This window comes from Monodelphis domestica, chromosome X (genome assembly GCF_027887165.1).
Source record: "Monodelphis domestica isolate mMonDom1 chromosome X, mMonDom1.pri, whole genome shotgun sequence".
Taxonomy (NCBI): Eukaryota; Metazoa; Chordata; class Mammalia; order Didelphimorphia; family Didelphidae; genus Monodelphis; species Monodelphis domestica.
In genome coordinates, this window is record NC_077235.1 from 50,014,054 (window position 1) to 50,032,672 (window position 18,619).

The 18,619-nt window shown below is 34.7% G+C and overlaps 1 protein-coding gene across 2 annotated transcripts in view; it reads left to right on the forward strand.

The window, feature by feature from the left end:
- Positions 1–18,619, forward strand: part of GPC3 (glypican 3) — a 777,056-nt gene that overhangs the window by 643,741 nt on the left and 114,696 nt on the right. Inside the window, exons 7-8 of one of the 2 annotated variants that reach the window (XM_056809160.1) lie at positions 4,263–4,413; positions 15,863–18,012. In XM_056809160.1, the coding sequence (XP_056665138.1) occupies positions 4,263–4,413; positions 15,863–15,984 (273 nt within the window). In that variant the 3' untranslated portion in view covers positions 15,985–18,012. Of the gene's footprint in view, positions 1–4,262; positions 4,414–15,862; positions 18,013–18,619 lie in introns of those variants that run through there. The other variant, XM_007507205.3, reaches the window with a different exon arrangement.

Sequence of the window (18,619 nt, forward strand, 5' to 3'; positions counted from 1 at the left end):
AATGCTGGAGGGGATGTGGCAAAGTAAGGACATTAATTCATTGCTGGTGGAGTTGTGTACTGATCCAACCATTCTGGAGGGCAATTTGGAACTATGCCCAAAGGGCGACAAAAGAATACCTACCCTTTGACCCAGCCATAGCACTGCTGGGTCTGTACCCCAAAGAGATAAGGTACAAAAAGACTTGTACAAAAATATTCATAGCTGCGCTCTTTGTGGTGGCCAAAAACTGGAAAACGAGGGGATGCCCATCAATTGGGGAATGGCTGAACAAACTGTGGTATCTGTTGGTGATGGAATACTATTGTGCTAAAAGGAATAATAAAGTGGAGGAATTCCATGGAGACTGGAACAACCTCCAGGAAGTGATGCAGAGCGAGAGGAGCAGAACCAGGAGAACATTGTACACAGAGACTAATACACTGTGGTATAATCGAACGTAATGGACTTCTCCATTAGTGGTGGTGTAATGTCCCTGAACAATTTGCAGGGATCCAGGAGAAAAAAACACCATTCATAAGCAAAGGATAAACTATGGGAGTGGAAACACCGAGGAAAAGCAACTGCCTGAATACAGAGGTTGAGGGGACATGACAGAGGAGAGACTCTAAATGAACACTCTAATGCAAATACTATCAACAAAGCAATGGGTTCAAATCAAGAAAACATGTAATGCCCAGTGGATTTAGGCGTCGGATATGGGGGGTGGGGGGGTGGAGGGGAGGAAAAGAAAATTATCTATGTCTTTAACGAATAATTAACACACAAAAATGTATTAAGTATTGAGATCACACAAATAGAAATAGAATCAAGCTTCTAAAAAACTTAAAAAAAAATAAGGTGTTAAGAATTCCATCAAACCAAAAACTTAGCAGGACAAAATATGGGCCAAGTCTTTTGAGCACACTGGACAAACAAGACTCAAGCTTCTAAGAGAAATAGATACACTTTCTTAGAACTAAATCACAATTTATTCTGTAAGGAATGTTTCTATTCCCCCAAAATTGCTGTAGAAATGAAAATCTTTCTCTCTCAAAATAGATTTCTATTAGCATCTTTCAAATCAGTGAACAACAGACTCCAAATACTCAGAAGAATAAAAAAATTTAGATGTTTGATCTTTCACAAGTGTAGAAAAACAAGGGAAACATACATCACAAGGCATGGTTTTGATGTAATCAGGAACAACAATGCAAATGATGTAAATTATATCAAATTGAAATTTTCCACTAATGCATGTAGGAAAAATATGGAAAATTTTTGACATTCTGTTAACAGCTTACTATTTAAATTTCACCTCGTTTAACTTCAAGCCCAGTTTTCTTACCACTGACTGTGAATAGGTTTTAGTCATTACTCAATGTGGAACTTAGAATAACAGGTGCTAAAGATACCATCAGAAAATGGTAGGATAGAAAACAAATGAAGAAAAGAATGGCTTAATTATTTCCTATGTTAGTATTCTGAGAATGCCGGAACAAAAAGAAGCACCTTTCTAAGGAAAAGAACCATCCAAGCAACGCTCTCTAGTATATGAACTACTTGCTTGTTAATAGAGGACAGCTTCATTCTCTAAAGGGAAACTTAATTGGCTGACAGGTCTTAGGGATGCCTCAGGGAAACCTTCCAAGAAAAGTAAGACACATGTGAACCTTCTTACAACCAGATCTAAAATGATTCTACAAAAGTCACATTGATGAGACTTGCCTGATACAAGAAAAAATGTCACTGAATCAGTAGCGCTGAAAAGAAACAAACGTATTATGCAAACCGGCTTCTTAAACCCAGACTCACAAACTATAAGCAAAGGATCTCTCCGTTCAAAACCAATTCTGTAAAAACTGAAAAGCATCCTACCATAAAAGAGATTTCTATCACATTATACAACAATACATTCCACATAGTCACAAGATTTAGAAAATGTACAGATAGTTCTGTCTTTTACAGGTATGTGAACGGAGAAGAGAAAGATTCATGATTAGGCGTGGAACAGACAGGACATGGAATAGCAATGTTAATGATCTTGATTAAATCAAAGTGAAATTTATTACTGGTATATGTAGAAAAAATAGGGTTGATGGGTGGGATTCTGTTGGCAATTGGCTTCTTCAGATTTAAACTTGGGTCTTTCTGACTTGGAGCCCAGTCTTGTTACCATGGAGCTACAGCTTCCTACTACTTTAAGTATATTTCAATCTCTAGCCAAGGTGAACTGCTTGAATTAAGAGCTTTTAAGAAGGTCATCAAGGGAATCCATGATAGAAAACAAAGGAGGTAAGAGATGCCTTAATTGTTCCCTCTAATAAGATACTGAGAAAAAGACATACAGCCTTCTAAAGAAAGAAAAGTTTAACTGAGATAGAGCTTGTTATATTCAAATCTAAAATTATACTAGAGTCACTATTATCAACCTCACTGGCTGCTAGAAAACAATCAAGTAGATGAGAAACACATGTACTAAGAAACCTCTAGTGCTATAAACCCAAATGCAAACACTACAAGGAGAGGGCCTCTCCATCCCACAAAAATTGCGCTAAAAATAAAAGCATCCTGGCTTAAAAATAGATTTCTACCATCATCTTGCACATTACAGAATGATAAATTCCAAATAGATGAACTTCTGAAATGTAAAAAGTCATGAGGTTAAAAAAATTTTATAGAACAGAAGGCTTAGTCTATCACAGGTATAGAAGGAAAAGGGAAACATATACAATTAGGAATGGGACAAATGTGACCATTGACAGTGATGTGGACTATCTTTATCATATATTGAATTGAAATTGTGTAAGCATATTGGTATGTATAAAATGAAAAGAAAGACAAGGTAAATTGTCAGGATTGAAAACTTTTATGAAAATCTGAAATCTCTATTAAATGAAACAGGAAAGTCACATCAAGATCCATTATAATTTAACTTTGACCAAGATCTAAAATTACACAAATTCAAGTATAAGCAATCAGAAATAAGAGCATATACATAAGCAGAAAAATATGTAAAATAAATATTTTAATTATATGCTAACTTCACTCCACTTTCCCAAACACTGTAAAGTCACCCATTCACACTCAATCTCCCTCTTAAAAACATTAGTGTGATCCATTAATTTGTTTTGCGCCAAACAATACCTCCTCCTCAGTCTTTTCCCAAATTTTTCACTTTCAACATTTAGGGTCCTCATCAGAACATTTTCACTTTGTTACATTAACACAATTTAGTTATTAATAATGTCCCCAAAATATAAGAGTAGTGATCATCATCTCACTGAGCCTAAAAAAATTCATAAAGTACCTAGATATGTTCATATAAAAATACTATTTAAATAATAGTTTCCTTTTATGCATGATTTTCAACTTATGTTGGAACATATTGCTCTTGAAACATATTTCTAAGAACAGATTACATATTTAGAAAAGGATACTTATGGTAAGTGATTTCTTAAAATATTTTGATAACAATTTTAAATACAATTGGCTTTGTTTGTAATCCTATGTATTTTTATATGATTCTAAGAATGAATTCTTTGGATTTGCCAGACTACCCAAAGGAGTCCAGGGTCTAAAAAGATGAAGCCTTGATTTTTTTTATAAGGGACCATAGAGATCATATACTCCAACCTCCACATTTTATAGATTAAAAGATCTGTGTCCAGAGATATGATGGGACTTACCCAAAGTGACATACGTAATAGGGGGCATTTTCCCAAAGAAATAAATCTTTGGGGGGCAGCTGGATAGCTCAGTGGATTGAGAGTCAGGCCTAGAGACGGGAGGTCCTAGGTTCAAATCTGGCCTCAGACACTTCGCAGCTGTGTGACCCTCGGCAAGTCCCTTGACCCCCATTGCCTAGCCCTTACCATTCTACTGCCTTGGAGCCAATATACAGTATTGACTCCAAGATGGAAGGTGAGGGTTTAAAAAAAAAGAAAAGAAAGAAATCTTTGCTTCTCTGATAAGCATCAAATCTCATGTTGATGAATAAATTCTTGGATATAAGCTTCCCTAAAATGTCAATTAATTTTTCCATTATTATTCATTAATTACATTAGTGTATAGTTTTGTATGTGTGTATACCTGCCAACTCTGACATTCAATGTTTTTCTTTTTTTTTTTAATTTGATTTAAGTAGTCAATTTAGAACATAATTCCTTGGTTACAAGAATCCTATTCTTTCCCTCCCTCCCCTCCCCTTCCCATGGCTGACAGGCAATTATACTGGGTTTTCCATGAGTTCTATTCGATGCTTTTCTGTAATTTCCTTTCAGATCCTAAAAAGTATGGCAATATTGAGGCGGGCCTCAGAGAAGAATCGTGAGGAAGACCTTGCAAGTGGCGACTGTGATGATGAAGATGACTGTAACCGAGGCTCTGGTGATGATGGGTTAAGAGTGAAAAATCAGCTACGCTTCCTAGCAGGTAGGAACAACAACCAACAATTCTTTGCCTTACAGTGAGTACAGAGAAACCCTTAACATCACCACGTCACTCCTCTCTTAGTCCCAAAAACACAACACTATTGGTGCATTACTGAAAGAATGTACTAGAACCAGACTCCAGGACGACTCTATTTTGTGTTCCCCTTCCCACTTTGAACTGAGATTCCAAATGTAGCTTTTCTTGCCTTGTTTACTTTCTCCAACAAAATTAGCTTTGATGGATTGGCTGGCTCTTTTCAACAGTGCACTTGGATAATTCTTGTATTGAACAAAGAAAAAGCCACAAGAGCATGAGGACAGGCCAGAGATTGTAATATAGGTTGAAGAGCTATCTTGACAAATACCAACAGATAGAACTTGATCAGTACTTCAAAGAAGACTTGTATCCTGGGCATGAGTGTTTCCTCCCTTGATATCAATCAGATCCTTAGTAGTTTTAGTAGGTGCCATGATGGAAAATAATTCATTACCTAGAGACCAATTTCCCAATGATAAAACTAACAATTTAGGGGTTTCCACCTCCCCTTCTCTGTGCTTTACAACTTAAAATCTGCTCCTCCTCCATCCTCAGTTTGATTTGAATATACCTTATAAGCTGCTTGCCACAGTTATCAAAATTGCTAGCTATGGCACCATAGTTACTGCTAGTTTTTACAAGATGATCTTTTATTAAATTAATAAATTATAAAATACTCAGCCATTCCCTGAGGATTGGAATTACAAAACACACCCAATTTTTTGCTCTGAAATACCATCAAGTGAGTGATTTTGTAAAAATGCATTCTTTTTTCTTTATGATATTTTGGGGACAAGGCTCTTGTAATTAAATCAGTGCCTGAAAACGTAAAACAAACTCAATAATCCTTATTATATATTGCTGTCCAAAATGTTTATACTTATTTGTGATCCCACCAGCAATAACTGAGAAGGTTTCTTTTCAAGCCATGTTTTGACAACCATAGCATAATTGGACTATTTCCCCTTTCTAATGGATATAAACATTATCTTTAGGTTATCTTGAAGTTTATATCTCCAATTCTTAAGATTTAAGCTATTTGTCATATAGTTGCTATTATTTTGTATTTCTTTGGTAAATTATCTCTGCACATCTTTTAAACAATGCTACATCAGAGCCTCTGAATTGCTAAACTTATAAATTATATGTCATTTCCATATGGATTCAGGAATGCAGATCAGTATCCATCAGATTTCTTTAAAATATTTTCCCCAATCTTTTTCTTTACTTTCAAGAAGGCTGTTTTTTATTCTGTAAAAACCCTTTAATTTTTAATCAAAACCATGACTTTGGTTTCAATTATTTCTTTGTAAAATGTTTCCTTTTTATTATGAATTTAACATGAATAACTCAATATATGGAAAACAAATAGGGGACCATACATAAGCCTCTGAACTTCTACTGCATAGCTTTTTTTAAAGATTTAACACAACAGTAACACAACGGCCATGACCAGTGTCCCTTTTTGAACTCTACTGTACTTTGAACATGAAAATGTTGATTAATACTGTTGACTTGCACCTTTATCAGTGACTATCCCCTCTGTTCCTCCAAATAATAATCCTGTTGAAAAAATCAGTATAGCCAATCAAAACCATTGAGCCATGGAGGTGGAGGGCAGGCTTCTTCCTTAGCTTTTTTTTATGCCGTTCCTAATTCTGCTCAGCTTCCTTTGCATCGTGTTGCACAAATCTTCCCCCATTGCTCTGAATGTTCTTACAACACAATATTATCCTTTTTTATTCAGCCAATGATCTCTTTTAATGTTTTAGTCAATTCCATACCATTCAGCAGGTATTTAGTAATTATCCACTATGTGTCAGACACTTTCCAAATAATACCTGGCTGTAAGAAACTTGTATTCTGCTAAAGAAAAACAAAATATATGGAAAACTAAACACAGAAAACACAGAAAAATACAAAATAAAAAACGCTCTATAATTGAAACAAATATATTGTTTTCTTTTCTCCAGTATATCCATGATTTTATGTGTGTGTGTAAATGTATTGACATATGATAGGCAACATGATCTAAAGCCATTGAGTTTTTTTGAGGGTGGGGCTGGCTCAAATTTTTTTGCTTATTGCAACTCCAATTAAATACTGATTCCATTCTTCATTGGCTTTTGACTATGGGCTTATCAAACATATAATCTTTTCTATTACCTGCGTTCTATCTCTGAATTCCCTAGTCTATTTTGCTGATTGATTTTTTGGCTATTTCTCCAGCCCTAGACAGTTTTCTAATTACCTTCCTTGTGCTAGGCTACTTCAGCTGCTATTCTTTCTCTTGGGTCTTAATATTCTTGTCAAGTATTTTCACATACTAATTTTTTTGTGGCTTTATCTAATCATGTGAAATAATCTATTCATATAGTGATGGATACCACTGCATTAAAGCTAAAAATTACTTTAAAAATGCTACCTTTCTGATATTTGCCCAACCTAACCGGGAGTATAGATGGATCATTGCTTTATGTGTTCAATTCTTCATTTATGTACTTGAGTTCTTTACTTCGCTTGTCTTTCTGTATGTCTTGACAAGTTAACATCCAAATGTCTGATCTTTCTTTTTTTGGAGAATGGGGGAAGAAGGAAATAAGCATTCATACATTGCCTACTCTGTGGCAGGCACTGGTCTAAGTGCTTTTTCAAAATATTATCTACTTTGATCCTCACAACAACCCTATCAGGCAGGAACATTTATTATTTACAGTTTGGGGAACCAAGGCAAACAGCTGCCTTGCCTGCGATCATATAGCTATTAAGTGTCTAAAACCAGATTTAACCTCGGGGTCTTCCTGACTCCAGGTGATCCATGCACTGGACCATCAGATGCCTCAGATCAGTTTCTCTTGATTCTTGATGGTGGTACATGGAAATTCAAGGACTTTTTGTGATGTCTTATGTCTTGTTACATTACTGAAGTATATTACTAACTATATTTTTGGTTGATTGTTTTAGATTTTCTAGGTAAACAATGATGGTGTCTGTCCAGAGAACTTTTTAACTTGTCATTCATTCATAATGATCATTTTTGTCATGCTTCATTAATATTACTGAGATTGCCATATTAAATACAAGTGAGTACAGACATTGCTGTTTAAAACCCATCTTTAATAAGAATATTTCTGTTTTTATATTGTATACAATATTAATTCATGGTTTCATGAATATGTATAATTCTAAATTGATATATTTTTATATATACTTCTAAAAATCATATTATAAAAAGATCCTTCAAGTCTAATATTTTAAACATTTCTTACTGTGAATAATTTATTTTAAAAGTCCCTGTTTATATCTAATGCTACCAAGTCTTTATATATATATATATTTTTTCTGATCAAATTATTGGCTATTTTTCTGATACTGAACCACCCTGGCATTCCAGCCATGTTATGTTTAGAGTAGGAAAGGGATTCAGAGGTCTACTCCAACCATTTAAATTTTCAGATAAGCAGACAGATAAAGGGACTTGTCCAAAGGCACATAAGTAGTGCCAGACACTCTGGCCCTACTAGCTCCCAAGCCCTCCTTCTCCAAATCCAGTGTTACTTCTATATCACTATTGTCTCTTGGGTAATGATAGATATCTTTTTTTAAGTAATACTGGATTTGAATTGCCAATATTCTATTTAGCATTTTTACTAAAATCTTACTTAGATAGGAATTTGGGGCCACAAAATTACCTCAGTATAGTTTTGTTTGTATCACATAGATTTCAACAGGTAGCATCTGAATTGTCATTCTATTTTATATAATTTATTATTGCTTTTTAGAAATAATGTCTGTTTTTCTCTGATTTGAAGTCAGAAAGACCTGAGTTAAAATCCTGCTCCAGATACTTATTAGCTATAGGACTCTAGGTAAGTCATTTCTCTCAGCCTCAATTTCCTCATCTGTAAATTTTCAGAGGGTTGTTGTGAGGACTAAATACATATAAAGTGCTTTGTAAATCTTAAAGAATTATTATATAATTTGTTTATTATAATTTTAATTATTTAATTTCTAAAGGGCACTAAGACACTTATTCATTGTATTATTAATTATAAGTACTTTAAACCTAATTTTTTGTGTTATCTTTTCTTCTCTACATATGCTTCTGTCTCCTCCATATGTTAAATTTCCATAAATTTAGTGAGTGCTCAAAAAGAAAGTATATTCTTTCCTTGTTCATTTAAGTTATTTCCATATTCTAGTTTGTTGAATACCATGATTAGCTTTGTAGTCTTTTCTTATTTAAATGCTCATGGATTAGTAGAGCTAATATAATAAAAAATACCATCCTACTTAAATTAATTTACTTATTCAGTGCCATCCAATCAAATGACCAAAAAACTATTTTATAGAACTAGAAAAAGTAAAATTCATCTGGAAAAACAAAAGATCAAGACTATCAAGGGAACTAATAAAAAATGCGAAGGATGGTGTCAGTACAGATCTTAAACTGTACTATAAAGCAGTGGTCATCAAGACAATATGGTACTAGCTAAGAAATGGAATGGTGGATCAGTGGAATAGATTAGGGGCAAATGATTTCAGCAATTTAGTGTTTGATAAACCCAGAGATCCCAGTTCTTGGGATAAGAACTCACTTTTTGACAAAAACTGCTGGGAAAATTGGAAAACAATATGGCAAAGATGAGGTTTAGATCAATATCTCACACCCTATACCAAGATAGGGTCAAAATGGTTATGTGATTTAGATATTAAAGGGTGATGTTACTAATAAATAAGAGGAACATAGAATAGTTTACCTGGCAGATCTAGGGAGAAGGAAAAAATTTTATGACCAAGCAAAAGATAGGGAATATCACAAGATGTAAACTGAATGATTTTGATTATAATAAATTTAAAAGGTTTTGTACAAACAAAATCAATGCAATTAAGATTAGAAGGGAAACAATAAACTGAGAAAAAAATTTATAACAAATTTCTCTGACAAAGGTCTCATTTCTCAAATATAAAAAGAAAAAATCAAATTTGTAGGAATACAAGTCAATTGACAAATGGTCAAAGGATATGAATAAGTGCTTTTCAGATAAAGAAATCAAAGCTATTTATAATCTTATTATAAATAAAAATTACTCTGCAGGCTTATTACTAGATTTATAAGCATTTATTAGTAAAAAGAGAGAAAGAGAGAAATAGGTTTCAGCCTTTCTAACTTTAGGTAAAAACCTGATCCTCCTTTGCGGCCAGCAGCACTCTGATCTGCCCCTGGTCAGAGATTGCTTGGTGAGATAAGCAAGCAAGTGCAGAGACAGAGTTAGTTCAGAAACGTGTCCAAGAAAGACAGAACACCTCAGCTTCCTGTGCTGGCTTTTCAAAACTTCCATTCCTCCCAGCCCCATATCATGTGCCAATGGCTTTCAAACATCATGCAATATTATGCCTGAGCCAGGATGCTGATGCTGGTTGTGCTGGGACACATGTGACTCTGATTCCTACATTGAGTCCCTGAGGTGTGTGGGATCAAAGCTGGAAATGGAAGTCTCCTGGGTATTTTACTTTACACATTAAGAAAAAATGTTCTAAATACCTCCTGATTAGAGAAATGCAAATGAAAACAACTCTGAGGTACCAACTCACACCTATCAGATTGGCCAATATGACAGCAAAGGAAAGTGATAAATGTTGGGATGTGGCAAAATGTGAATACTAATGCATTGTTGGTAGAGCTATAAACTGATCCAACCATTCTGGAGGGCAATCTGGAATTATGCCCAAAATGCTGTAAAATAATGCATACCCTTTGATCCAATAATACCACAACTAGGTCTGTATACTGGAGAGATTAAAAAATGGGCAAGGACCTGTTTGTACAAAAACATTATTGCAGCTCTTTTTGTGGTGGCAAAGAATTGGAAATTGAAGAGCTGTCCACTAATTGGGGAATGGCTGAGCAAATTGTGGTATATGATGGTGATGGAATACTATTGTGCTATAAGGAATTATAGCAGGGTGATTTCAGAAAGATCTGAAAGACGTACATGAATTGATACAGAGTGAAATAAGCAAAATCAAGAAAACACTGTACACAGTAACAGCAATATTGTGACATGACCAACTGTGATAGACTTAGCTATTATTGGCAATACAATGATCCAGGACAATTCTGAGGGCCTTATGACAAAGACCTTCAGGTCTATTGGAATCAGATGCAGATCAAAGCATATGATTTTTCACTTGTTTATTTGGGTTTTTGTTTTGGAGTTTTAGTTTTATAATATTACTTGTAAAAACAATTTGGAAATATTTTGCATGATAATACATATATAATCCATATCAAACCATCTGCCAGCACCAGGAAGGGGAAGAAAAAGGACAGAGGATGGTAAATTTAATTATATAACTTAAGAAAACTTGTGTGGGAATTTGTTTTTATATGTAATTGGCACAAAAAGAAAAAAATAAAATCTCCAATTATGACTATTTCTTGAAAACATCTGTTATATCTGCCCACAAAGTTATTTGATGAATAAAGATACTAAAGTAGTATATAAGTCTTATGGACAGATTAAGACTTGTATACTCTCATTTTGCATAAAACCTTCCTAGCATAATAGAGTATCCTTATCTGTTGATTTTAAATACTTTCTGTCGAATTCCTTACACCTTCTTTTCCTAATTTGTCAGTATCATGACAAATGTACATCAGCCTTTAATTTTAAATGGTCTTATATAAATCTGAATTAGATCTCTTTCCTTTAAATAGAATATTAATGGATTCTGCTTTTTATTCCATTCCATAATTCTTATATATTTTATGAACAACTTTAAGCCATTAATATTTACTGTCATAACTTCAGTTTTTCTTTAATCATTTTCTCATGAGAGGACAATTTGTATTTATCTCACTATTTTTATCATCGAATTCAATTATTAAGCATAATTTAATCAAACTATTTGAAACTAAACTCCTATCATGGTCATATATAGTTTATTTTATTTATCTCTCCTTTTTATATTATCTACATTTCCTAATATATCCTCCCCCTTCACAGAAAGCAATACTTAATAACAAAGTGTGAGGGGGGGGAAATTCCAGCAAAACTAACCAACACATGAACTAATTCCAAAATTTTATATATATATCTTTTATATCCATAATGGCCAAATTTAGTTAAAGGAGGTTCCTTCTTATTTCTGTTCTTTGGAGACAAGGAATCATTTTCTGTTGTCTTTCCACTTATATTGTGTAGTCACTGTGTCTGCTGTTCTTCCAGTTGTGATTATTTGACTTTGAATTAGCTCATTTAAGCCTTCCCTTTCTTCTCTGTATTTATCATATTCATGGTAATTTATGACAGTGATATTTCATTACATTAATGTGCTACACAATCTATTTAGCCATTCTCCAATCAATGAGTGTCTGCTTTCTCATTTTCCACACCCTCTCTTCCCCCAGAAAAAGAAACTTTGTTGGGGTGACGGGGAGAGGAATAAGCATGTATATAATGACTAGCATGTTCCAGCAACTGTGCTAAGCATTTTTACAAATATTATCTCATTTGAATGGTCCAACAACCTTGGGAAGTAGGTGCTATTATTAGCTTCATTTTAGAGTAGAAAAAACTAAAGCAAGCAAAGGTTAAAAGACTTGCCTAGAGAGTCCCACACCTAGTAAAGGCCCCTACTAAAAGTCTGGAGGTAGACTTAACTCTGGCCTTCCTGACTCCAGGCCCAGCACTTTTATCTGCTGTGCTAGCAGCTGATTTTATTAGAGGCATTCTTCTTAACAATCACCTCCTTGGGCTATAGACATTGCACTTGAATATCCAGGCATTGGACTCACTTTCTTAGCTTTGGCCAGTTCAGTGCTCTGCCAGTGGTGTAAATCAGTGTGCTTATGCTTCCCCAATACCCACCTTCTATCATCTTTGCCAATTTTCTAGGTATGAGCTAGAACCTCAGAGTTGTTCTGATTGCAATTCTCATATAATTGGTGATTTGACAGGATCTTTACCAGACTTGTTAATGGTTTACAATTCTTTACTGAACTGTTTGTTCATATTCTTTGACCACTTAAATATTAGGGAATGGCTTCTGTGTTGATTCCCTTTTTAGTTTGGATATCAGATCCTTTTTGAAGTTATTTGATGCAGTTATTTATAAACTACTTCCTTGCTTCTCCTGTGTGCATTAAATGTGTTTGTGCAAAGACTTTTCAGTTTCAAATAATGGAAGTTATTTATCTTTTACCATCATCACTATCCCATGTTTGGCTAAGAATTTTCCCCATGAAGCTATCACTTTCAGACTTCAGATTATGTTAAAAAGTAATAGTCATGGGGGCAGCTGGGTGGCTCAGTGGATTGAGAGTCAGGCTTAGAGACGGGAGGTCCTGGTTCAAATCTGGCCTCAGACACTTCACAGTTGTGTGACCCTGGGCAAGTCACTTGAGCCCCATTGCCTAGCCCTTACCACTCTTCTGCCTTGGAGCCAATCCACAGTATTGACTCCAAGACAGAAGGTAAGGGTTGGTTTGAAAAAAAGTAATAGTCATTAAAACTATCTAGTATTGCTTAAAAATAAAGGTAGATCATACTTCAAAATCGGTTAGAGAAGAAATCATAGAAAAAATTAATAATTTCATTAAGGAAAATGACAATGGTGAGACATCCTTTCAAACCTTATGGGATGCAGCCAAAGCAGTACTTAGAAGAAAATTCATATCCATGAGTGCATATATTAACAAATTAGGGAGGGCAGAGATCAATGAATTGGAAATGCAAATCAAAAAACTTGAGAACGAACAAATTAAAAACCCCCAGAAGAAAACCAAACTAGAGATCCTAAAAATTAAGCGAGAAATTAATAAAATCGAAAGTGATAGAACTATTGAGCTAATAAACAAGACTAGAAGCTGGTACTTTGAAAAAACAGACAAAATAGACAAAGTACTGGTCAATCTAATTAAAAAAAGGAAAGAAGAAAGGCAAATTAACAGCATCAAGGATGAAAAGGGGAACCTCACCTCCAAAGAAGAGGAAATTAAGTCAATCATTAAAAACTACTTTGCCCAACTATATGGCAAGAAATATACCAACCTAGGTGATATGGATGAATATTTAGAAAAATATAAATTGTCTAGACTAACAGAAGAAGAAATAGAATTCTTAAATAATCCCATATCAGAAAAAGAAATCCAACAGGCCATCAAAGAACTCCCTAAGAAAAAATCCCCAGGGCCTGATGGATTCACAAGTGAATTCTATCAAACATTCAAAAAACAGCTAATCCCAATACTATACAAACTATTTGACATAATAAGCAAAGAGGGAGTTCTACCAAATTCATTTTATGATACAAAAATGGTACTAATTCCAAAGCCAGGCAGGCCAAAAACAGAGGAAGAAAATTATAGACCAATCTCCTTAATGAATATAGATGCAAAAATCTTAAATAGGATACTAGCAAAAAGACTCCAGCAAGTGATCAGAAGACTCATTCACCATGATCAAGTAGGATTTATACCAGGGATGCAGGGCTGGTTCAATATTAGGAAAACCATCCACATAATTGACCACATCAACAAGCAAACCAACAAAAATCACATGATTATTTCAATAAACGCAGAAAAAGCCTTTGATAAAATACAACACCCATTCTTATTTAAAACACTAGAAAGCATAGGAATAGAAGGGTCATTCCTAAAAATAATAAACAGTATATATCTAAAACCATCAACTAATATCATCTGCAATGGGGATAAACTAGACACATTCCCATTAAGATTAGGAGGGAAACAAGGATGCTCATTATCACCTCTATTATTTGACATTGTACTAGAAACACAAGCAGTAGCAATTAGAGAAGAAAAAGAAATTGAGGGCATTAAAATTGGCAATGAGGAGACCAAGTTATCACTCTTTGTGGATGACATGATGGACTAAAGAATCCTAGAGATTCAACCAAAAAGCTAATCGAAATAATCAACAACTTTAGCAAAGTTGCAGGTTACAAAATAAACCCGCATAAGTGATCAGCATTTCTATATATTTCCAACACAGCTCAGCAGCAAGAACTAGAAAGAGAAATCCCATTCAAAATCACCTTAGACAAAATAAAATACCTAGGAATCTACCTACCGAGACAAACACAGGAACTTTATGAACACAACTACAAAACACTCTCCACACAACTAAAACTAGACTTGAGCAATTGGAAAAATATTAACTGCTCATGGGTAGGATGAGCAAATATAATAAAAATGACCATCCTCCCCAAACTCATCTATTTAGTGCTATACCCATGGAACTTCCAAAAAAATTTTTTTACTGATCTAGAAAAAACCATAACAAAGGATATCCAGGGAAATCATGAAAAAAAATACAAAGGAAGGGGGCCTTGCAGTCCCAGATCTCAGACTATATTATAAAGCAGCAGTCATCAAAACAATTTGGTACTGGCTAAGAGACAGAAAGGAGGATCAGTGGAATAGACTCGGGGTAAGTGACCTCAGCAAGACAGTATATCACAAACCCAAAGATCCCAGCTTCTGGGACAAAAACCCACTATTTGACAAAAACTGCTGGGAAATTGGAGGAGGTTTAGATCAACACCTCACACCCTACACCAAGATAAATTCAAAATGGGTGAATGACTTGAACATAAAGAAGGAAAATATAAGAAAATTAGGCGAACACAGAATAGTATACATGTCAGACCTTTGGGAAGGGAGGGGCTTTAAAACCAAGCAAGACTTAGAAAGAGTCACAAAATGCAAAATAAATAATCTGGAATACATCAAATTAAAAAGGTTTTGTACAAACAAAACCAATGTAACTAAAATCAGAAGGGAAGCAACAAGTTGGGAAACAATATTCATAAAAACCTCTGACAAAGGTTTAATTACTCAAATTTACAAAGAGCTAAGTCAATTGTACAAAAAATCAAGCCATTCTCCAATTGATAAATGGGCAAGGGACATGAACAGGCAGTTCTCAGCCAAAGAAATCCAAACTATTAATAAGCACATAAAAAAGTGTTCTAAATCTCTTATAATCAGAGAGATGCAAATCAAAACAACCCTGAGGTATCACCTCACACCTAGCAGATTGGCTAACATGACAGCAAAGGAAAGTAATGAATGCTGGAGGGGATGTGGCAAAGTAGGGACATTAATTCATTGCTGGTGGAGTTGTGAATTGATCCAACCATTCTGGAGGGCAATTTGGAACTATGCCCAAAGGGCGCTAAAAGACTGTCTGCCCTTTGATCCAGACATAGCACTTCTGGGCTTGTACCCCAAAGAGACAATAAGTAAAAAGACTTGTACAAGAATATTCATAGCTGCACTCTTTGTGGTGGCCAAAAATTGGAAAATGAGGGGATGCCCTTCAATTGGGGAATGGCTGAACAAATTGTGGTACATGTTGGTGATGGAATACTATTGTGCTCAAAGGAATAATAAAGTGCAGGAATTCCATAGAGACTGGAACAACCTCCAGGAAGTCATGCAGAGCAAAAGGAGCAGAACCGGGAAAACACTGTACACAGAGACTGATACACTGTGGTACAATCTAAGGTAATGGACTTCTCCATTGGTGTCAATGCAATGTCCCTGAACAATCTGCAGGGATCTAAAAAATACTATCCACAAGCAGAGGATAAACTATGGGAGTAAAAACACCGAGGAAATGTAACTGCTTGACTACAGGGGGGAAGGGGATATAACTGAAGGGAGACTCTAAATGAACACTCTAGTGCAAATACCAACAACATGGAAATGGGTTCGAACCACGAACACATATGATACCCAGTGGAATCGTGCATCGGCTATGGGAGAGGTGGTGGGAAGGTGGGGGGGAAGAAAATGATCTTTGTTTCCAATGAATAATGTATGGAAATGACCAAATAAAATAATGTTTAAAGTGAAAAAAAAGAAAAAAGAAAAAAAATAAAGGTAGATCGATGGAATAGCCTATACAATAGTGAATATGAAAGAACTCCCTATTTGATAAAAACTGCTAGGAATATCAGAAAGAAATCTGAAAGAAATCACACTTAGAAAAACACCTTATACCATGTTTCATATGTTCTAAACAAATCTTAGACCTTTTTTTAAATTAAAGTTCATACTATAAAATATTAGAAAAGAAGCCGATCATATACCTTTCACAATGATGGTTAGAAGATAATTTCTTAACTAAAGAAGAGATAGAGGCAATTACAAAAGGTAAACTAAAAAAATTTTATGTGATTCTGAAAAGCTTCTACACAAACAAAATTAATGTATTTAGAAAAAGCAAAGAGATAAAATAGGAGGGAAAAGTGCATCAAGTTTCTCTGATAAGGATTTGGAATCCAAGATATATAAGCAACAAATTGAGACACAAGAGTCATTCCACAGTAAGGAAGTAGAAAAATGATACAAACAACTGTCAAAAGGAGAATTCTAAGGGGGCAGCTGGGTATCTAAGTGGATTGAGAGCCAGCCCTAGAGACCAGAGGTCCTAGGTTCAAATCTGGCCTCAGACACTTCCTAGCTGGGTGACCCTGGACAAGTCACTTGAGCCCCATTGCCTAAACCTTACCACTCTTCTGCCTTGGAGCCAATACACAGTAATGACTGCAAGACAGAAAGTGAGGGTTTTTTTAAAAAAAAGGAGAATTCTAAACTATTAACAATCCTAATAAACAATGCTCTAAATCATTACTAATAAGAGAAGTGCAAAACAAAACAATATTGACGGTTTACCCTACACCTTGCAAACTGGCAGAGTTAAAAAGTGTGTTCATGTTAAGAACACATGTGATACCCAGTGGAATCACACGTCGGCTATGGGGGGTGGGAGGGAGGAAAAAAATGATCTTTGTCTTTAATGAATAATGCATGGAAATGATCAAATAAAATACTATAAAATTTAAAAAAAAAAGGGGGTTCGTGTTGAATGGATCAGTGGGAAATAAGCATTGCTGGATCAGTTGTAAATCCGTACAACCATTTTGAAAAGCAATTTGGATTACACAAAAAAAGTGACTACAATGTCCATAGCCTTTGGAAACAGAGAGTCATTCCATCATTAGGCTTATACCATTAGAAAGTCATTGATAAGAAGTACCTATACATGCCAAAATATTTACAGCAGCACTTTTTGTGATAGTGAAAAATTGGAAATAAAGTAGGTACACGTGGATTAAGAAATGTGTAAACAAAATTGTAGCACATGAATGTAAAGGAATATCAGTGAGCTGTAAGAAAATGATGAATATGATGAATACAGAGAAGCATGGAAAGACTTAGACTGATGAAAAGTTAAATAAGCAAAGCCAACAACATGCACAATGGCTACAGCAATATAAATAGAAGGACCAACTAGCAATAAAAACCAAAAGTTACTATGGCAAAATTAAAAAAAAATCATGAATTGGGAGAAGAAATATGAGAAGACATCTTTGTATAGGAGAGAAGTCCACAAAAGGTTGCACATGGTATATATTTTCATCCCATTTCAAAGATTGATTGGTTATGCCGAATTTTCCCTCCTTTTTATCTCTTTAAAAACATATTGTTTTAATTGTTTAATTAAAATGACAATCCTACCTGATCTGTTTATTCATAGTCATCCCAATTAAATTAAATTCATATACCCAATATAAATTAAAATTTATTTTAATAAACTATAAAAAGAATAACAAAATTCATTTCGAAAACAAAATACAAAGAATATCAAAGGAATAAAAAAATGTAAAGGAAGGTAGTCTACCAGTACCAGCTTTTGAACTATATCATAGAACAATAATTATCAAAACTATCTGCTACTGGCTAAGAGATAGAAAAGTAGATCAGTGAAACAGAACAGACCTGCAACAAACAGTTTTATAAGATTACAGTAACCTTGTGTTTGACAAAAGATAAAAATTTTTGGAAAAAGAGTTTGATAAAAAAAATTGTTGGGAAAACCAGAATACAGTCTGGCAGAAACTAGATATAAACCAATATCTTATACCACTTAACAAAATAAGATCAACAATGCTACATGTAGGGGGCAACTGGGTGGCTCAGTGGATTGAGAGCCAGGCCTAGAGACGGGAGGTCATGGGTTCAAATCTGTCCTCAGGCACTTCCTAGCTGCGTGACCCTGGGCAAGTCCCTTAACCCCCATTGCCTATACCTTACCACTCTTCTGCCTTGGAACCAATACACAGTATTAATTCA